This window comes from Cnephaeus nilssonii (genome assembly GCF_951640355.1).
Source record: "Cnephaeus nilssonii genome assembly, chromosome: 4".
Taxonomy (NCBI): Eukaryota; Metazoa; Chordata; class Mammalia; order Chiroptera; family Vespertilionidae; genus Cnephaeus; species Cnephaeus nilssonii.
The window spans coordinates 32,680,205-32,702,396 of record NC_137075.1 but is presented as its reverse complement, the minus strand read 5'-3'; the positions used below and the strand labels follow the sequence as shown (position 1 = coordinate 32,702,396).

Here is a 22,192-nt window from a genome sequence, read left to right as displayed (position 1 = left end):
TTAAGATATAAATATAGTTACAGAATAAAATGTAAATATACACTTGAAAAGATCAAATGAGTGAGACAGTTTACAGAGTTTAGATGATAGAGGAGGAGACGATAAATAGGACATATAGGGTTCCAAATTTCCTTATCTTAAGTAATGGGAGAAGTATAAAAACAGATATTATATTACTCAAAGTTAAAAAGATAACCAACAGAAGAAAGATTGGTAATCTTAAGCGCTAATAATTATAATTCAAAAATAAAATGATAATATCCACTAACAGCAAAAAAAACAAAAAAAAATAGAAAATGCAAGATAAGTTTCTCAGCTTTCATGATGAGGAGTCAATAGAAAACATCTAAAGTTAATAAATCATGAAGAGGAGATGTAACCATATTGTTCAAATATATAGAGCTGAGCAAAAGAAGAACTACAAATAAAATCATACTAAAAAAATGACTTCTGGGGAGGAGATATCAGAGGTAGAGGAGAGGGTGAGAAATTTAAACTTTTCATTTTATAAGATTCTATACTTTTTTCCTTATCATCTGGATATATTACTTTTATTACATTAAAAAGGTAAAACATTTCTGATAACTAGCTTAGTATTTTCTTCAATGATATTATCCCCAAGTGCATTCTTACTGAGGATGAAATGAACATACTCCTGCAGGTAATAGTGAAAGAGGCAGCAATACCAAATGAATATTATAATTAATATTGCAATGAGCAAAAGCATCAGGAATCTAAACATGTCAACTTTACAGCTTAACCAAAATACCGAACTTAACTGACACCCCATATACATATGAAAAACAAAACTTTTCTCCACTGCACCAAAAACGGAGGGTTGCTAATTTCCTTAGTGTGTCCTAACAGCTCCAACAGAAATAATAAGTCATGAGGATCCTGGCAAAAGTGACAGCAGTCTCGACATAAATCCATAGCTGTTCTTTGAGGTACTTGATAGTTCTAAAACAACTTTAATCAATTTAGAAGAAATAGATGCACATCTGAACAAAGAGTAGAAATGATCTTGGCCTGTGTCTCACATCCAAGGCATTTCACTCGCCCACCAAAGAGCCTTGCAAAGAATCTCCCTCTCAGCATCCCAGGAAGTGCATTCCCCTCCTTTCACTTTTTATAGCCATTTCCCACCATCTTCCCACTCCAAAATTATGATTAGGTCATTCATAGACATTTATGTCCTGTTTTTTTTTTAAATATATGTTTTTATTAATTTTAGAGGGAGAGGGATAGAGAGAAACACATCGATCAGCTGCTTCCTGCATACCTCCTTAGTAGGGATTGAGTCTGCAACCTGGATACCTGGGCCTGTGCCCTCACTGGGGATCAAACTAGTAACCTCTTGGTTCATGGGTGGATGCTCAACTGAGCCTAACTGGCTGGGCTATGTCCTGTTTTATTCACTTAACATTGTGTCATATTTTCTTACTAGTAGCTCTGCACACGAATCCGTGCGCCAGTAGCTCGCTGCCGCCCTCCTGTAGCTCTCCACCCGCTGCCCCGCCCTCCTATAGCTCCCCCCACACCCCCCTCATAGCTTGTTGCCCTGCCCCCTCCTGTAGCTCTCCGCTGCCCGCTTGTAGCCAGTAGCTCACTGCCGCCCTCCTGTAGCTCTCCGCCCGCTGTCCCGCCCTCCTGTAGCTCCCCCCGCACCCCCCTCATAGCTTGCTGCCCTGCCCCCTCCTGTAGCTCTCCACCGCCCACTTGTAGTTTGCTGCCCCACTCTTCTGCTGATCCGTGATCCGGTCATTATGCGGTCGGTCGTTATGCTTCACGGTGTAATGACCATTTGCATATTACATCTTTATTATATAGGACTAGAGGCCCGGTGCACAAAATTCATGCATGGGGGTGGTCCCTCAGCCCAGCCTGCAACGATGCCAGCATCCCGTGCCCTGGCCTCTGGCCAAAGGCCCTCCCTCCACATGGCCAGGCCGTGGGGGCCACGGTACGCTGGGCTCGTCGCTGGGGGTAACCGTGAGCCCAGCATCCTGTGCCCTGGTCTCTGGCCAGAGGCCCCTCCCTCAGTACGGCCGAGGTGTGGGATGCTGGGCCCCTGGCCCCTCCCTTCGCGCGGCTGGGTGCGGGGCGCTGGGCTTGCGTCGCTGGGGGCGACCGCTCCTCCCTCCGCGCGACCACGAGCCCAGCGTCCCACACCCGGCCTGTGGCCAGAGGCCCCGCCCTCCGTGCAGCCGGGGCATGGGATGCTGGGTCCCCGGCCGCTTCCTCCGCGTGGCCGGGGCACGGGACACTGGGCTCGCGTCACCAGGGACGGCCACCTCTCCCTCTGCCCAGCCGGGTGCGGGACGCTGGGCTCACGTCGCTGGGGGCAACCGCCCCTCCTTTCGCATGGCCAGGCACGGGATGCTCCCCCCCCCACATTCCCCTCCCCCCCCCCGCCACTATGGGTGCTGACATATTTGTCACGGAATGATGGTTAATTTGCATATTACTCTTTTATTAGATAGGATGCTATTAAACTATCAGATTAAAAAAATAATGACTATGTGATATTTCATTATGGATATACCATAATTTATAAAATCACTTTTTGGTTAGACATTTAAGATGTTCCCAGGTTTTTTTGTTGTTTCTTCCCACATCTTTATACATAAGTCTTTGTAATTTTTCTGGAGCAAAGGATGAGGACCCACCATTCTGGTCTATGGATTGACTGCATTAGATTCACCTAGGGCAGTGGTCGGCAAACTCATTAGTCAACAGAGCCAAATATCAACAGTACAACGATTGAAATTTCTTTTGAGAGCCAAATTTTTTAAACTTAAACTTCTTCTAACGCCACTTCTTCAAAATAGACTCGCCCAGGCTGTGGTATTTTGTGGAAGAGCCACACTAAGGGGGCCAAAGAGCCACATGTGGTTTGTGAGCCGAAGTTTGCCGACCACGGACCTAGGGGAGTTTATTATTTAATTTCTTAAAAGGATTTCTTTTTTTGAATAGGTGAAAAATTTAAACACTACAAAGGGAATACAATGAAATTTCCTTCTACCTTTGTCCCTCCCTCATTTCCCCTCCCCATAGGTGTTCTATGCCTGTGGAGATACAGGGTTATAAAAAAAAGAGCTCATTCAATCTCACCTCCCAGAAATTCTAATCCAGTCTAAGTGGAACCTTAGAAAGCCCTTTTTAACCTCTAAAGCTTTCTAGCTAATTCTGTGCAGCCAGATTTAGGAACCACCAAGTTAGATGAACTCTTGGGATCCTTTCCAGCTCTAAAATTTAATGACTGAAACTCACAGAATTAGTAATTTAAAAAATAATAATGATTAGTGTTAAGACTAAATCAGAATCAGGTATCATAAAGATTCTCTTTAAAATGATACCAGCGATCTAATTTTTGATACTGAATTTATTATTATTAACACTACCATTTATCGAGTATTTATCTGTGCCAGGTTCTGTGGAGAGTACTTTATACATTTTCATTTAAACCCAATAGCACCCTATGTGCTAGGTAATTCTTAAACCAAGGCTTTGGAAAGATTAAGCTGCTAACCCACGATCAATGGACCATTAAGGGGCAAAATGAAGATAATAACTCAGGCCCTGACTGATGTGGTTCAGTTGCTTGGGCATCATTCTGTGCACTGAAGGGTTGCTAGTTTGATTCGTTGTCAGAGCACATGCCTGGGGTGTGGGCTGGATCCACGGTAAGGGACATGCAGGAGGCAGCCGATCAATGTAGTGCTTTCATATCAATGTTTCTCTCTCTCTCAAAACAACAACAACAACAACAAAAAGATTATAACTCCGGCCTCTTCTCCAGACTGGTGTTCATTGCCTTCCTCCCCGCAACCCCATCATGAGATTATACTATGCCTGGTGTTTGGTAACTTCCTTTTTTCACTAAAAACCTATCTGAACTTCATTTCACATATAAAGGTGGCCTTTATATTTTAGTTCATTTTTAGGGTTTTGGAGGTATTTTTGTCATTATTCAATACACATGAATACATATCTAAAACAAATTTCAAACAGTACAGATAAGAGAAACCCCCTTGATCCTCACTCCTTCAGTTCTTATAACCAGTTATCAAATTCAGGTGTACCTTCTGGACCTTTTTTCATGCATTTATGTATGTACAGAAATATATGATTTTGTGAGTGTTTGTAGTTGTTTTATTTTTACAATAATGGGAGCATACTATACATAGGGATTTGTAACTTCCTCTCCCCCTCTGCCCCCATTGATTCTTTTTTTTTTTTTTTAAATATATTTTATTGATTTTTTACAGAGAGGAAGGGAGAGGGATAGAGAGTTAGAAACATCTATCAGCTGTCTCCTTCACACTCCCCACTGGGGATGTGCCCGCAACCAAGGTACATGCCCTTGACCAGAATCGAACCCGGGACCCTTCAGTCTGCAGGCCGACGCTCTATCCACTGAGCCAAAACGGACCCCCCATTGATTCTTAGAGAGAGTAGAAAGGAGGGGGAGAGACAGAGAGAGAGAAACATTGATGTGAGAGAGACACATTGATTGGTTGCCTCCCACACATGCCCCAACTGGGCCAGGGATCAAGCCTGCAACTGAAGTACATGCCCTTGACTGAAATTGAACCCGGGACCCTTCAGTCCTCGGGCCGACACTATCCATTGAGCCAAACTGGCTAGGGCTGTAACTTGCTCATTTATCATAATTTGAAAATCTTGCCATGTCTCTACCTAAAGATCTTCAGTTTTTTTAACTGCTACGTAATGTGTATAGTTTACGTAACTAATTCCCTAATGATGTGAATTATAAACACTATTGTGAAGAATAGTGGATGATTTTTCTCATAAATGCCTAGATAGAAGTTTGAAGTGCTAATGGAGACTAAGGGTGCCTTCCCCAAAGTCTAACCCCCTTTATGCTTCCCCGGCCGTATGTGAGAGTGCCATTTCCCTCGCCAGCACAGGCACACTGCAGCTCTTCCCCTGAATTTGCTTTATGTTAATTGCTTCTTCTGGATGGTCTCTTGCAGAACAAGCCAAATATTGACAGATCTCTTTTGATTAAACTCTAGGGTAACTTTCCCCCTATTATTTCTGACCTCTGTCCTGAACCTGTTCTCCGAGATACATAGACTTTTTTTTAAGAGTCTAATTGTCTAAATCTTGTCTCTCGGGCACATCTCCCTTTTGCAGTCGCTAATATGCCTGGAATGACTTAGGTATAACCCTGTTTACAGCCAGAATGACTTTTCTTAATTATTTATTGGCACAGGGAGAGGCAAGTTGAAGAATTATATAATACTTTGTTTTACAACATAGTGCTTATTTTCTGTTTTAATACTTTGTTTAGTAGCTATTATTTTCCCTTCTTTGCCATCTGTTCAGAATGTGTGTGTCAGGCTACGTTGAGTGAAAGCCACTAAAGGGTGAGATCATCAAGAGGCCTGGTGACAGGGCAGTGCTGGCTAGCAACCAGAGTGAAAGTGGGCCTGCCCTGATGATACGGGCACAGGCAACTTCAAGCCCTACTGACTTGGATCACATACATAGGAATAAGTAAAGAGGGAAAAATAAATAAACAGTATTAAAATTAAAGTATCAGAAGAAGTAAACATTGTTTGCTACATTAACAGGTTCAGTTGCCTTAATAGTTATTTGAGAAAAAAGAAAGGAGATAGATGAATTTGGGAAGCCTTCTATTCCTTTAGGCCTTCCTTGATTTTCCTCCTGTGTGAGTGATGAAAGAATAAATATGGAAGAGACCTCCAGTGCCAGGGACCTAGGATCCTTGAATAATTTGGAGAGTTTGACTCTGGGGCCATACAAAGTACAAGTTGGGTGATTTAGCATCCAGATCTTGATGCCATGAACTGATGAAGGGAGAAAAAAGCAACAGTAAGGGATCATTCAAGAAATTCCAGAGCATTCGAGCTGAAAGGGAGTTTGATAGTTGTTTATGGCATATGCCTTAATGGGTTTTGGGCTGGGTTTAGATTTCTTGACTTTTAGCCCAGTTTTCTTTCTACCACCCCACAATACAGTTGTTTTTCATTCATTCTGTATTTAAAAAAGAAAAGACCCCTAGCTGGTTTGGCTCAGTGGATAGAGCATCGGCCTGCGGACTGAAGGGTCCCGGGTTGTCCAGGGCCTGTACTTTGGTTGCAGGCTTGATCCCCGGCCCAGTTGTGGTGTGTGCGGGAGGCAACCAATTGATGTGTCTCTCTCACATCAATGTTTCTCTCTCTCTCTCTCTCTCTCTCTCTCTCTCTCTCTCTCTCTCTCTCCCTCCCTCCCTCCCTCCCTCCCTCCCTCCCTCCCTCCCTTCCCCTCTCTACCCCTCCCTTCCACTCTCTCTAAAAATCAATGGAAAAATATCCCTGGGTGAGGATTAACACATAAAAAAAGTAAAATAAATAAATAAAAGAAAAATCATGCTGCAGCCACTTTCCTCTTCTTCCCCCTTATTTTCTACTGTGCTCCCAGGCTCTGGTTGGGCAGGACTTCCAAATGGATGAGGCTGATTTGAGCCAGTATCCTATTAGCCAACTGTTTCCTCCTAACAGGAGCTGCTGAGAGGAAAATGTCTGGTTGGCCTTTGGGATTTTTCTGCAATTTGCAGAGGGAAGAAGGGAAGAGGAGGTGAAACTGGAAGGTCCAAGGCTAAGAGTCTAGCCTCAGCAAGGAGATGCAAAAGTCATCCTGGCTGGTGTGGCTGGTGTAGTTGAACTTGGTTCGGTGTACTGAAATGTTGCAGCTCGATTCCCAGTCAGGGTGCATGCCTGGATTGTGCGGTTGGGCGCATGTGGGAGGCCGCTGATCAATTTCTCTCTCCCTCTCCCTTTTTCTCTCTCTTAAGAAACACACAAAACATTAAAAAGAAAAGAGATGCAAATGTTAGTGAATCCTTGGCTCCCTTGTTGTTAAATCCTGTGCAGATATTGCCCTGGATGGATGAATTTGGCAACACCCACTCTCCTTGAGCTTTGTCAGGGACTCTTGTATCCCGGCTAAATAGCATGGCTGCCAGATCCCATCACTGTGGTACCCTGTGCTCTGGACCTTTACCTGCCTTTCTTGACCATATTTTATCTTTTTCTACTCCCATTCCCTTATTTGATTTCTCATGGTATCTTTCCCAGATAATGCCTTAACCTAGGTAAGAGAAGCACTTCTGGGCATGGGTAACTTGGGCAGCATGATATTTGCAACAGGTAGCATTTGCTGGCGTGCACTAACTCTGAGCACTGCTTGTGATAGTAGGCACTGTGTGAGGTGCTGGGATAAGACACGAGCCTCTTGTGTAGGAATTCACAGTTTAGAAGGGAGTCAGGCATATTCAAATAGTCATTATAATAGAGGTTGTGCTGTGGGGCAGACCATTTGTATAAGGTTTTAGTAACATCAACTGAGCGAATCCATTGGACATGTGGAGATTTCAGGACCTTAGTCCCAGCCTGGGTATTGGCTGTGGGGGGCCTGCACACTTTAGTTGTCTGTAGACTCAGGATCTCATGGACACCTGATACTGTGGTGGAGTCAGAACTCTTGAGAGTTTGTTATTGGAATAAACACGGACTTGTATCTAAGAGTAATTTTCTTGATGGAGCAAAAGCCTTGATAGCACTGTTCAGTCCCACCTAGGAGTAGGGACAATCATCACACGCTTTTATCCAGTTCTCTTACCTAGAACTAGAGCTGGATTGGTTAATAATTTTTTTTGAGCACCAAACATGTGCAGGGAAGGTATGGGGATCAGGCATATAGATTCCTTTCCTGACCCCAAAAGCCCATGGTCAAGGTTCAAAACAAAACTTGTAGGGCCAAAAAGGGGAAAGAATAGGTGATTTAGAAGTTACTCTTAAAACAACTTAGTGGCAGAAATTGAACTACCAATAATTACATCTTTTTTATTTTATTTATTTATTTTAAAATAGGTACTCTCATAGCTCCTTGCTTAGAGCTAGCTACTTAGCAAAGCCCTTGATAAATACTTTACTGACTAAGATTTGTCAATGAAAGAAAAGACATGTCTGAGACTCTTGGTGAAGTGGTATTGCATCACTTGAAGAAATAAAAGAAAATTCCCTCAACTTCTTTTTTTTAAATAATTCTTTATTGTTGAAAGTATTACATATGTTCCCCTTTTTCCTCCATCTCAACTCTTAAATGTGTATAAATACCAGTATATAGTGCTTTAGGATCCTTGGAGGAAGATGGCGAACTAAATGCAAAATGCCATCATTAGTCTGGTCCATGCCATTGGGAAACTCTTGTCCCATTTTATAATATATCTATACATTAATGTAGGGTAAATATTATTCCCTCTTTATAGATGTGATGAAGCAACTGAAAGACAGGCTGACTCTCAAACTCACTCTGCTGGTAAGTGCAGAAGTGGGACTGGAGCCCAGGTCATGATCCAGGGTGCTTTTCTCGACCCCATGTGGCCTGGACTGAAGCCATAGGTGGCATACATCTCATAGCGGGACAAGGTGAAGTAACTGAGCTCTAGAAAGGCTAAATGACTTGCAGCTAATGTTTTGAGCTGATCTTATCTTTGTTTCAAAGACAGATGTTTACTTAAATGTCACCTCTGTAGCCACCCCATTTAAAATTTCCCTTTGCCCCTCCTATACACACCCTGATCTCCCCTGCTTTATTTTGCTCTATAGCATTATCACCATTTAACATATATATACTTAGAGATGGCTTACCTACTGGAGGTTGCCTTATGGTACATTTTAGGCTGGCATTTCAGAAGCAGAGGAATGAAGTATAGTGCTTAGAGTGAGCCCTGGACATTATGGGTCTTGGGCCTTGTCTTCTGGCTGAGAAGGGATTCTGCCAAGTAAAAAAATCTTAGAAGTCTGCTTAGCTGGGTTTGGCTTCTAGATCAAGGATAAAGCTAATAGTAGATAATGTTTGGAAGAAGAGATCTGGGAAATAGAACTCTTGGGTTCCTTTGCTCTTACGCTTGGTCCTGGGCTCTGTCCTGCTGGGGGAGGCCAACAGGGTTCTGAGTGCTCGGGTTCCCTAGAGCAGCGGGTCGGTGAGGTCCGAAAGTGGTGACCGCTGCCCTAGAGAAAATTCTATAGGTTTACCCAGTTGTGACTAAGGTTACTGTATTAAAACTCCAGGTTTATGCAAGATGTAATGATTGGTGAGAGAGAGATTATTCACTTATACAAAGATTCTGGGCATTTATGTGCTATAGATGACAAAACCCTGGATGAAGACTTAGCAGCCCCGGGTCCCAATCTTGGCTTTGCAGCTAATTTTCTGGGTAACTATTGATAAGGCACTTCTCTTAAAGCTGGCTTTCCTTGTCTCTTTCTAGTTCGTACGAATCCTGTGAAATCATAGATTTAAAAGTCAGTAAAGGAAGGAAGGAAATGAAAATTTACTAGCATTTATTGAATGACTCCTAAGTGCCAGCCACAGTATATTTTCATCAGGAAAATTACTTCATGTAACCTTCACAACCACTTGGACCATTTCACAACCGTGTTAAAGATGGGGGAACTGAGGCTCAGGGGGATTTGTCCTCAGAGTCAGTAACTTCTTCAGGGTCTTGGGTCTATAGCATGAGCTCCTTCCTCAGGGTCTTTGGCCCTCAGGAGACTGCCGGGCGACCTTGCCCTGGGTGTCCCTTGAAGCACTACTGCTTGTCCTGGCACAAGTCTCTACTGAGCTTCCAGATGAATGAATAAATTGTTTTTGTTTTTCAGTGGCATTAAAAGGGGATCATGAAACACAGCAGTCCTAAGCAGTGTTCTGTGTCAGCAATCTGGATGAAGTAGATTAGTGTTCCCAAAATCGCAGGCTTTGCACAAACCCAGTGGGCCCAGCATTTGACCTATTGATCTCTCCCCTGGAGCCTCTTCTCCCTTGGCTTCTATGACCCACACTCTCCCATTTGTCTTTGTATCTCTCCGTTCCTTTTGGCTCAAACACCTTCCCACCCCTTTAATGTTCATTTCTCACTCAGCTTTTTCTCCCTGGGGATACCATTCATTCCCAAGGCTTCATCTCCACCAGTTTCCTAGTAATTCCTAAATCTCTACCTTCAGCTCACATTTCTTCCTTGAGCTTCCAACTCCTATATTCATCTGCTTGATGGGTTGTACTTCACCTGGATGATCTAACAAACTTTAGCGTAACATTTCCAAAGCCAATTCCATTATTTTCTCATCACATCTACTTCTTTTATTCACTTTCCTAGTAGGTGGTTTCATTATCTTCCTGATCTTCCAAGTGCCAAAGCTGAGCATTATTCTGGATTTTTTTTCTCCATTCACCCCTACATACCATCAGTTAAGGAAAGCTGATATTATTTCCCTTTCCTATTACCACTGTTTTTGTTCAGTTTCTAACCTCAACCAGCCACAACCGCCTGTTATCTCTGCCTCAAGTTTCATCCCCATTCAAATCTAGCCTCCAATGAGCCACCCAAGTAATCTCCCTGGAGCACAAATCTTACCATCAGTCCCCTGCTTGAAACCCTTTAGTTGCTCGTGATGGCCTTCAGAGTAATGTTCACATTTCCTGAAGTGGTTTACGCAGAAGGCCCTTCCAGATCTGTCACCTGCATATCTTTGCCTTATACTTTATGCTGTGCAGCAACAGTCTGTTCATGGTTCCTGTGCTCACCACTGCTCTTTTGCAGGCGTAGCACAGTTCCTGGCATAGAATAGGGCCTGTTAGTTGAATGATAGTGTGATATATAAGTGTTGAGAGCCACTCAACTAGAAGTATTCCAGGTTCAGATCTTTTAGAATAGGATACTAGGGAACAACTTAGATAGTGAGCCTAAAAGTTCCCCTGGCCGAGAGTTAGTGTGAACCCTACTGACTTGATAGAATTTTTTTCTGCTCTTGGTTTTGTGGTAAGGAACTTGAGTCCCTTTGGGATTCAGGACACTCATACCTAGTTTTAAATCTGTCACCTGAGGTCAACTCCCATCCCATATCTAGGCCCAGAATCACTGCAAGGCAGTTAATAGAATGGGCTCTGGAACCCAGTCGGCTTGTTTGTAACTCCAGTTGCTCCTCTCAATAGTTAACCACTCCTTGCCTCAGTTTCTCCATCTATAAAATGGGTTTAACCCTTTGCACTTGCTTGCTTTTTTCTCGATTTCTTTATTCTAATGCTAACCGTGTCGAGTCACATTCGACATCCGAGTGCAAAAGGTTAATAATAGTCCCTATCTCAAAGAGTTGTTAAATCAGATGAGTTAATATAGTGCCTAATATAGAGGAAGTGCTGAGTAAATGTTGGTCACTATTACTATTGTTGTTGTTATAGGAAATATAGTTGGCTTTGGGAGACTTCCAGATAACTGATGATTATGAGGTTCATCTAGTAGAGGTAGCGAGAACCTAGGGCTCCTTTTCAACCCCTAGTCCTGGGATTTGACCTAGCAAATTAAAAGTGTAACTCGCTCTTTCCTATCTGTGGAATGGGGTAGGAATAATGCTTGCCTCTAGCAAGCTGCTCTTATGACCCTGGGACAGACAGGATATCCCTTCTTGCTCATTACTAGTTTCTGTTCTCCTAGGCCTTTATCTTTGAGACTAGAGGCCTGGTGTACGAAATTTGTGCACAGGGGTGAGGGGATCCCCTCAGCCCAGCCTGGACCCTCTCCAATCTGGGATCCCTCTCACAATCCGGGACCACTGGCTCCTAACTTCTCACCTGCCTGCCGACCTAATCGACCCTAACTGTCCCCCCTGCCAGCCTGATCACCCCTAACTGCCTTAGCCTGCCAGCCTGATCGCCCCTAACTGCCCCACCTGCTGGCCTGGCCTGCGTGGGGCAGCCTGCTGGTCAGTCGTTTGGTTGTCCCTCGCTAACCCCCCTGCCGGCCTGGTCGCCCCACGCAGCCTGCTGTTCGGTTGTTACTGTGAGGGCGTCGTGACCAATTTGCATATTACCATTTTATTAGTATAGATTCCAGGAGTTTCTGTGCTGGGGTCCAACTGATAGTCATTGTGTCATCCCTTTGGGAACATCTGCTTAGTAGTTGCCCTTCCTGGACAGACAGAGTTGCCCCAAGGGGTGGTGTCCTTAGAGGTTGGCATATTGATTCCCTTTCATTCTGTTAATTAGAGCCTGTCAGGGCAAGAGTCTGTATTGGGCCTGGCACTTGAAAGCACTCCAGCTGAGCTGTCCCAGGCTGCTCCCCTGATACAGGCTGAATTTCTCCAGACAAAATGGGAGAAGGAGATGCTTTCATCATTCTAGACATGCTCATTTATATCTGTTTACATTTCAAGACGACATATTTAAACTTAATTTCTAAAGAGGCTGTCAAAAATATAAGGTATAGCATCAAGAGACTCTGGGATATAGCCTTATCTATGAGCTGGGCTTCATCTTAGCTCTACACCATTGCGCTCCACTTCCTTGCTTTCTTTCCATGTTTCTCCAGTGCTGTTTTAATTTTTTCACTTCTGGTGGAAAAGAAAATGACAAGCCCACTGGAAAGTCCATTCCTTCTGGTCCTAATCCTGGGCAGAGCCACTGGATAGATAGATTCAGAGAAGAGACAGCGGTAGGCTCACTTAATAAGTCATCTCACTGTGTCTGACCAAAGTTCCTCGAGGTGTGGCCTAACCAGTGCCGACTATTACAGTCTCCTTGAGGAGTGGAGAGAGTTGTTCAGATGCATATTTCTGGTCCTTCCCCTGTCCTGTTGAATCCGTCTCTGGAAGGCGGCCTGGGAATAAGCATTGTAAAAGCTTGTCAGGCTATTCTCATGCTTACGTAAGTTGGAGAATCATGGCTTTAGTTGGTTTTTCAGTCTCAGATAGCCTGCAGTAGGGGACTGAAGTTGGCCGAGGAAGGCTAAGCAGCCTCACTGAAGGGAAGTCAGGCAGCTGCTTGGGTTCAGCAGACAATATCCCACATAGACATCTGGTTCTCCTTGAATGGCATGTTCTCGAGGCTGTGATGGAGACGGAAGAGGACGTGGGGCGTTCACCAGCCATCTTGCCAGAAGGTAGAGAGCACTGAAGTGATGACCCATCTCTCCCTGTACGTTAGTAGGTAATTCATGCAACGGAAGAAAATATCCCACATAAACATCTGGTTTTCCTGAATGGCATGTTCAGGAAAGAGTAGAGCAGGGTATGCCCAGCCAGTGTGGCTCAGTGTTTGAGCATCGACCCATGAACCAGGACGTCATGGTTCAATTCCCGGGCAGGGCACATGCCCGGGTTGTGGGCTCAATCACAATGCAGAAGGCAGCCAATCAATGATTCTCTCTCATCATTGATGTTTCTATCTCTTTCTCCCTCTCCCTTTCTCTCTGAAATAAAAGTATATTTTAAAAAAAGGAAAAAGAGTAGAGCAGTGTAAAGGGGCTGGGTGGCGGCAGTGTCAGTATTAAATAGGAGATTGGGTCGGCCTCCTGAGAACAGAGCAGGAGGCGGGCAGGGGGCTGGCCATACAGGTCTCTGGGGAAATGTGCACCTGCCCAAGAGAACACACAGCACAGAGGCCCTGGCTAGGGGAGCAGGCTGTGACCTTTAATCAGGCTCAAGGCCTTAAACCATTTTCCTAGAAAACTTACTGCCGTGACCCTACTTCTTTTAGTGTTCAGGGCCTTAAAGAAATCTGACAGTAGCCTTAGAAGACGGGCTGAGGTACAGAATCAGAGAAGGTTGGCACTGGAAGGGCCTTAGGCACATTCCCTTCTTTTTATCAGAAATTCACGGAAATGAATTCCACGCTGGAAGATACGGCAGAGATGGGACCAGACTGCAAGTCCCTTCCTGCTCAATAGTGTTAGATTTTTCTGGGCAGTTTTGTTGGAGACTAACCCTCAGAAGGCACAGCCTGAATCATGTTGGGGCGGGCGCGGGGGGTAGTAGGGGGTGGAAGTGGTGGGCATGGAGGACTTTCCGTCTTCCCCCAGGGTTCCTGGCTGCCTTTGGCTTTCTCTCTGCCTAGTCCCACCCCCGGGGCCATTACTAACCAGCCTCTCCCTCTTTTTTGCTGCTAATGATGGGAGCCTTAGAGAGTGGCTGTCAGGCAGAGTGATGGTTCTAGAAGACAATATACAGTTTATCAATATTGGATTTTGTAGCTCTCCTCTGCTGCCACCATTGGGGGAGCCGGCCAGGCTTGGCAATGTTATTTGATAATAGAATCATCATCATTTATATCGCCGCTCTGGAGGGCCTCTGCTACTGACAGTAGCTCAGTGCCTGGGTGTTGGAGAGAGAAAGGGGCTCTACAAGGGAAAGTTAACTGGGTTGGAATCCATGACCCTGTTAATCTGGACTTTGGCCTCTCTTACCACCGAGAGGGGATAATTTAACAAAGGTGTCACCCAAGGATAAAAGCAGCCCTAAGATGCTTTATTTCTGTGTCCTGTGAGCACATCCAGGTGTTACCTCTTCCTCTCTGGTTGGATAGCTGACTCCACTTTGGCCCCCTCTATCAGAGGAGTGGTCAGCAGGGTTCCACTCTGAAGTGGCTCTGCCATCCCAATGCCGTAGGGCTGTCCCATCAGGAACATGGAGGGAAGGGGAGATGGGGTCCTGGGACATTTATAGACATGTAGAGTTCTGGGGGACCTCATCATTCCCAGAAATTTGGATGTGGAGCTCTTTGGCAAATCAATATTGTATTTCAAAACTATTCTCTCTATATATATACACAAACTAGAGGCCTGGTGCATGAATTCGTGCACAGGTGGGATCCCTCTGCCTGGCTGGTGATCGGGGCCAATCGGGGCCAGCTGGCCAGGGGAGGTTGGCTGTGGGAGCGCACTGACCACCAGGGGGCAGCTCCTGCATTGAGTGTCTGCCCCCTGGTGGTCAGTGTGTGTCATAGCGACCAGTTGACTGGTGGTAATGATCACTTAGGCCAGTGGTCGGCAAACCGCGGCTCGCGAGCCACATGCAGCTCTTTGGCCCCTTGAATGTGGCTCTTCCACAAAATACCACGTGCGGGCGCGCATGTACAGTGCAATTGAAACTTCATGGCCCATGCGCAGAAGTCGGTTTTCGGCTCTCAAAAGAAATTTCAATCGTACTGTTGATATTTGGCTCTGTTGACTAATGAGTTTGCCGACCACTGGCTTAGGCATATATATGTGTATGTGTGTGTGTGTGTGTGTATAATTTCAGAGAGGAAGAGAGATAGAAACATCAATGATGAGAGAGAATCATTAATTGGCTGCCTCCTGCATGCCCCACACTGGAATATCAAGCCCACATCCCAGGCATGTGCCCTTGGCCAGAATAGAACCCGGGACTTTTCAGCCTGCAGGCTGATGCTCTATCCACTGAGCCAAACCAGTGAGGGCAAAACTATTCTCTCTTTTAAATGGTGTGGCCATTTATCTTGTGAAGAGAGTCATCATTCTTGTGAAGTTGTGGGGGGTTTGGTACTGGGATGGTGGGTGTGAAGTGGTGCAGGCTCACACAATGGGATCCAGAAAGCAAAAGCAATTGAATAATGTTCTTTAACCTTTGAAATGAGCTAGACTCCACCTATCTCAGTTGTTCTCCAGCTCCCCGAATGGCATGGTGAGAAAAGATGGCCTTGGGCTGTGGCAGGAAAATGGATGTTTAGCAGCTCAGGGCGGCTCTTGCCCTGGCCGGTCTCTGAGGCTGGCTCCCCAGTCTCCTCCCTCTGGTGAGTCACCTGTGCCTACCAGCCTATCCTCCTGAGGATTCTGATGGAGCAGTTAAGCGGCCTCGGGCTGCAGATGCCAAAAAGAGGATCGGAAAAAGAAAGTCTAGGAATACTGCGGAGTTGGCCCATGAGGCATTTGGAGTTCCCTGAACAGAAGGGGGTGAGGTTGTAAAGGGAGGACACGTTTGGGTTGATAGCAATGACACTAGTATATACTGGGGCGGGGTCATCCTAGAAGAGAGGGCGGAGCTGCGTTAGAACTCAAGTTCTGAATCCAGGTATCAGGAACACTTGGGGAGATTTTGAGAGACTCCTGCTCCCTTCTCCACGTACGCCCACAGGAGTACAGAATAGACTCTCCAGAGGCAGGTCGATGCTTCAGGCTTCCAAAGGTGGTGGAAGCAAAGGGCAGGGGTGGCAAAGGCCAGGCCCAGCCTTAGTCAGCAGAGGGAAAGGGGGTCTCCATAAAGCTCTTTAAAAGCCAATGTAACTGATAAATCCCATGCTGGCTTTGTCCTGGAGTATTAATAACAGAAAATAGAGAAACAGAGCTAGGCTAGAGGTCAGGAAATCTTGGTCCTAATGTCAGTGCTGTCATCTAGTGGCTCTGTGACCTTGGACAAATCCCCTCACCTCTCTGAGTCTCAGTAAAATTGATGGTTGCCAAGGTCTCTTCCCAGCTCTGAAAGTATAGGTCTGTGTTTCTAAGTATAGGCCTGGTTTCTCCACCAGAGCTGGTTTGGTGCCTTCCTGCGTTACGGCCGGAAGACCAGGGCCTGGTGCTGTCCCTTTGCTCATGAAGCATTAAACTTCAGCTGACCTGGAGCCAGCTCCTCCATCTGCCAGCTTCCAGGCCAGAACCACCCTGATCACTCGGGAGAGCTTTCCTCATAGCAGAACACTGCTTCTGTGGGAATAGAATTAATTAAATTAGAAATTTAAAAAATGAGGGTTCCGTGGCCCAATGACTTTGAGAATCAGTGGGTTAAACACAATTAAGGTTTTCTTTTCTTTCTTTCTTTCTTTTTTTTTTTACAACACTTCTCAGAGCCTTTAACACACCAGTACACATTTTGAATCTCTTAATTAAGAGATGGAATACTGTACACAGTATTTCTCAAATTAATTTTTTAAAATATATTTTATTGATTTTTTACAGAGAGGAAGGGAGAGGGAGAGAGAGTTAGAAACATCGAGGAGAGAGAAACATTGATCAGCTGCCTCCTGCAACACCCCCTACTGGGGATGTGCCTGCAATCAAGGTACATGCCCTTGACTGGAATCGAACCTGGGACCTTTCAGTCCCAGGCCGACGCTCTATCCACTGAGCCAAACCTGTTAGGGCTTTCCCAAATTAATTTGATCATGGGATCCATTTTTTGAGGAGTATCTCATCAGATTAGTGTTTCATAGGGCACCCCCCAAAGTAAGTTTTACTCTACTGGCACCTCACTTTCCTGAAAAACAACTCACTTTTCCTGAAGTCCTTGGCCCTCCAGCCGGGGTAGGAGTGTCCGCTTTTCCTACTCCGGAGTCCCAGAGGCAGACTTCTTTACTCACCGTCTTCCGGGGCAGCCGCGGGCATTGTCAGTGATTCTTCTACTAATTGTTACTGAGTCCTTATTGAACTGATACCTGTCATGGTTCCCCATATCGATCCCGTGTGTCTCTGCAGCGGATGCTCACAGAATGCCCTCTTCACCTTGGCAAAGGGGTAGCAACGGGCCAGGCAACGGGCTTCTCTGAGCCTGGACCCTTCTCTTGTGACCTGGGCTGAGAGTCACTTGGCTGGATTGACGGGGATTCGCTGTTGTCTGTCTGGCTTGGGGTTGTTTTCTGTGAGAGAGAGGAAAAGCTGCCGGAGCTCCCACCCTACGAATATATCCTCTTCCAGGTGGGCCAGGAGGGAGGGTGAGCTTGGGAGGAGGAGCTGGCTGTGTCTTCTTTGGGCGGGAAAGGCTGGGCTGCACTCAGGCAGTTTTTACCCTTTTCCATGCCCCTGCCTTGACATTTACCTCTTTTTCCTTCATTCTTTTGGGTTCTTTCCATCTCTTCCTCTTCTCCTCAGCAGACAGGCTCTCCCTCCTCCCCCATCCCAATCTCCTCTTTACATCCCCTCTATGTGCGCCCCCCCCCCCAGGCTGGCAGCCTGCCCTTTAGGAATGTTAATTAGCATTCTCGATTTAATTAATTCAGTAGCTAATTAATGATTGGGGACTGGGGGTGGGGAGCTGGGGTGCAGGGAGTTGGGGGCTGGAGGTGGCAGGGAGAAATAGCGGAGACTGCAGAAGGCATCGCAGATGGCTGTGCGGTGGCTGGCACGGTGCCCACCGCCATGGATGCAAACACAGGCACGCACACATACACACATACACACACGCACACGCACACACACACAAAAAGGAAAGGGTGATCGAGGAATAAAATCAAAAGCAGGGAGAGAAGGGCACAAGGGCCCTGGGAACTGGGGGTGGGGAAGGCTCTAGGTCTATTTGAATCTGCTCCGGAAGTGGAAGAGGAGAAAAAAAAAGAAGCCACCACAGGCGCAGAGAGAAGAGCGCTCTCCCGATACCCCACCCCACCCCCACCCCACCCCAGCCACCCCTCCTCCCTGGCATGGGATTCATGGGCACCAGCTGAGGACAGGGTCCCCTCACTGCCTGCCACAAACATTGGCACCGAGGACCCAGACGCAGAAGGACAGGACATCCCCAAAGAAAAGAGTTTTTCTTTTAAGTTGCTTTTTAAAATATATATGTATATATTTTTTAAAATATTGCACCTGTTTTGGTGTGAGGGCAAAGGCGAATGAAAGAAGGTGACTGAGCCAGGAGGAGAGAGCACAGATGGCTTGGTGGTGGTATGGTGTGGTGAGTTGTGGGAAGGAGGAGAGGGGGTCTGGTAGAGGTTGGGGGTGTGCTGAATGAGGACCTGCTTTCCTCTTTCGTTTTGCTGTGGATGAAGGAGAGAGAGAAAGAGAGAGAAAAGGGGTGGGGAGAGAAGCGAGACAGATGGCAGAGTGGAGAGGCGGCAGCCAGTGCCGGCACTGCCCAGCCTGGGCGGACCCACCTACCCCCGCCTGCCAGCTTTCCAAATGCCACCCTTCCCCCATCCTCCCCTCTCCCCATCCCCCCAGCTTGGCACTGATCTCCGAGAGAGAGGGAGGGAGGCTGGGCAAAGAGCATCTGTTCCCTCCATTCTCCCGGCTCCATCGGCTGCCAACCTAGGGCCATCGTCTGCCTCCATCTCCCCTCCGCCCGCCTGCCCGCCCGCCTACCCACCCAATCTCAAATGGGTGTTGGATCAGGTGCTGAATCTGGGTGACTCCTCGGGTATACCAGTCACTATGCATTGCTGTGTGTCTGCCACCGCTGCCTGGCACTCATGGGGCCGTGTGTGTGTGTGCGTGTGTGTGCGCGCATGTACATGTATGCATAAGTGCGTGCTGTATGTGAGCCTCCTGGGCATGGGTGGGGGTTGACACTGCGGCTGCCAACCTAGTGTCCAACCAGAAGGACAGAGGGATGGAGTGGAAGGAGGGGAGAGGTGTGGGGCCTGGGAGGGCGGAAGAGGAAACATGAGCTGCTTCATGCTGCCTGCTTATAGGCATTGGCATTACAGCTGCCACCCTTGTGCCCGAGGAGATGGAAGGAGGCGAGTGGGGAGGGGAGCAGCGGCAGGAGTCCTGTGCTCTGGGAGGAAGGCTGGTATCCGGGAGCCATTGGCATCACATCCATCAGGTCGGTGCCTCGAGCTGGGCCGTGGAAATGGGCCCCAGGAGGTGGAGAGGGGGGCAGGGATATTGGCTGGTGTCCCCTACAGCTCAGCTCTGAGGGGCGGTTGGACTGTGGGGTAGTTAGTCCTCTTCAGGCTGGGAAAGTAAAGTGGTGGAGAGAAGCCAGGGACGTGCCAAGAAAGCACCTAAGAGGCAGGAGAAGGGACTGTGCCCGGGGAGAGCCCAATGGGGCTGGCAGTCTGGCCCTTTGTCAGAGCACTGAGGAGAGGCCAGGGGACCTGGGTGTGAGGTGGGTGGATGCTGGCACTGCCCAAGGAGCCTGGCATAGGCTCTGGCATTGTTAGGAATGGGGGACGGTGGCAGTGCCTCTTGCCAATCTGGTTGAGAGGGTTGTGCCAGAAGTGAGAAGGGAGGAGACGAGGTGTGTGTGTGCGTGTGTACATGTGTGTGTGTGTGTGTGTGTGTGTGTGAGACTTTTTTCTGCCAGGACCTCCTTCCCAATCCCTCGTAGGCATGGGGAGTGGGGCGACAGAAGGAGAGAGGCATGAGGACACAAAGGAGGAAGTGCGCCATTGCCAAGACCCCAAGGAAGAAGGATGGAGAAGCTGGCAGTCCTGCCTGGCCCCCAGCCAGTTCCTGCTGAAGATGGCCAGACCCTCTTGCCTGGTCTGTATCTGTTACTGTGCGGGCGTGGTGGGGGAGGGAAGGGCTTGCTTGCTGAACTGGGGTCTAGAATGGGAAGGGCACCTTTCTGCGGATCCCATTTGGACTCTCCACTCTAACAAGTGAGGTGTCTGGTTTTCTCCCCGGGGCCTTTCTCTCCTCCCCCTCCCTCTACTTGACCCCTCTCTCATCACCCTGTCACCACTTGAGCCCTATTGCTTGGCACCCAACCAACTAGATGCTGCCACGCTTGGCACTGCTGCACTGGCACGTGAACAGTGTCTCAGATCCTGGCACTGCGGCAAACCCAGAGCCACCAAACATGCTCACGACCGCCACTTGGTGGCAGTGAAAGAGGGGGCAGCACTGCCAGGCGTTGGGTGGAGCTCTGCTGGGGCCTGGCATCAGAGGTCGATGCCCCATCCGGGGGCTGAATCAGCACTCTCCAGCCCATCCCAACTCCGCCTTCCTCCAACTAGGCAGCCGCCTCCTGCCTACCCTCCCGGCCCCCAAGAAAGGGGTTTAGGTGGTGCCACACTCGGTTTAAGCAGCTGTTCCAACAGAAGCTGGAGCACAGAGGGACAAGGGCATAGGTGAAAGCCGTACCCGAGGCTCCAGGCCAGTGGGCTACCCATTTTTGGTCAGCAAGGCTAGGAGAAAATCCTAGGAGGACGAAGTGACATCCTGGAGAGAGGCCAGCCCGCTGTTGTCACAGAGGTGGTGCCAGGAGAGAGTGGAAGGGAGGAAGTAGGAAGGAGAGACCCGCAGGCCTTGCTGTTGGGTGTGAGGTGGTTTGTTCCTGCACGGATTTCGTTCTGCCCTGTGCCTTGTAATTGGCTGAGCGGTGGTTGAGATGGACCAGTTCTTTCTCCCTTTTTCAAAGGCCCATATTCCATAACAGTCCGAGAAAGGTGGAGGGGTGCTCTGGGTCTAGAGAGATAGGCAGGTGTTTGAATGACAAAGGCACCTCGGACCTGTCCTTCCAGAAAAACTGTTCAAGGAGATTTTGTGTTTAGGGATTTCTCAATGGAACCCCAATTAGAGTTGGATAAATGTCTGTATCTTGAAATCCACCCCTGGAAGGGAGCACATGGGTCAGCAGTGAGCCCTGGTAGAGAGGAAGGCCCCGGGACAGAGTCCCCAGCCCCTGGTCCCTCCGGTCAGACTTACGCCTCCAGCGGCGTCCCACAAAACTGACCATGGCCTTCACCTGGAAGAACTAGCAGGTGGATTTTTCTTGCTTCCTGGGTAGGCAGAGACTGGGCAGTGACTGGGAAGCTCTTCGGGTAGAATTGGCTCTGGGTGATGTTGGGGGCGGCTGGGTGGCTCCGATGAGGGATAGGACCTGCCCAGAGAGAAGTAAAGCCATTGCTCGTGCTGGGCTGAGCTACTTGGAGCCGGGGGAGTTCTGCTTTCAGCATCTCTGGAAGTGGAATGAAACTTCAGAAGGAGCAGGGGGGTTCCGTAGCAGAGGCTCACAGTGAAGCGTTCAGCCAAGGGAATGAGTGGACAATGGTGGTAACTCTTCTCCTGCTCAGGAACAGCCACCATAAGCAGAAGACTCTGTCAGATTTCCAAACTATTGGAGGTGGGGCTGATGTCAGGACAGTGAAGAAGATAATCTCAGGTGATGCGAGGTTCCTGGGTGACAGCCCCTGGTGTAGCAGGGCTGGGCCCTGGGTACTGAGAGTTGGGGGCAGGTCAAAGATGTTTTGGGGCTGAGTAGTCTAAATTAGTGTTCCTCAGATTCCAGAGAGCACACAATCCCTTCTGGAGTTTCTGATTCAGTGGGCGTGGTCCTGGAATGTGCATTTTAAACCAGCACTCAAGTGACCATGCCACGGGGCCGAAACGCCGAGAAACACTATTCAAAGGGATGTCTGTCACCTTGTGGGACAGTTGATCTAGTCTGGAGTTACCATGCCTTTTGCAACTTTCTTCTTCCTCCCCAACCACAGTCGTGTCTATGTCATCACACATGTGATATATATGTGCTGTGGGATGTGTGTTTTAAGTGGGGCAGCAGGAGGAAAGGGGTGATTGTGAGGTCAAATCAGGCAGATTTAACCTGTGAGAACTGTAGTTCCCATTGGCAGTAATTATCACTGAAGACTCCCTTATGGAACTCTTTCAAAATGTCCTCTTCCCCTCACCCCAGATTCTGGTGGTTGGCTG

The 22,192-nt window shown here is 47.6% G+C and overlaps 1 protein-coding gene across 1 annotated transcript in view; it reads left to right on the top strand.

Annotated features, from left to right (window-relative positions):
- Positions 1-9,404, top strand: part of NGDN (neuroguidin) — a 29,375-nt gene extending 19,971 nt beyond the window's left edge. Inside the window, exons 11-12 of the mRNA XM_079768974.1 lie at positions 8,303-8,352; positions 9,185-9,404. Of these exons, the coding sequence (XP_079625100.1) occupies positions 8,303-8,352; positions 9,185-9,211 (77 nt within the window). The 3' untranslated portion in view covers positions 9,212-9,404. The remainder of the gene's footprint in view (positions 1-8,302; positions 8,353-9,184) is intronic.
- The last annotated feature ends 12,788 nt before the right edge of the window (positions 9,405-22,192 follow it).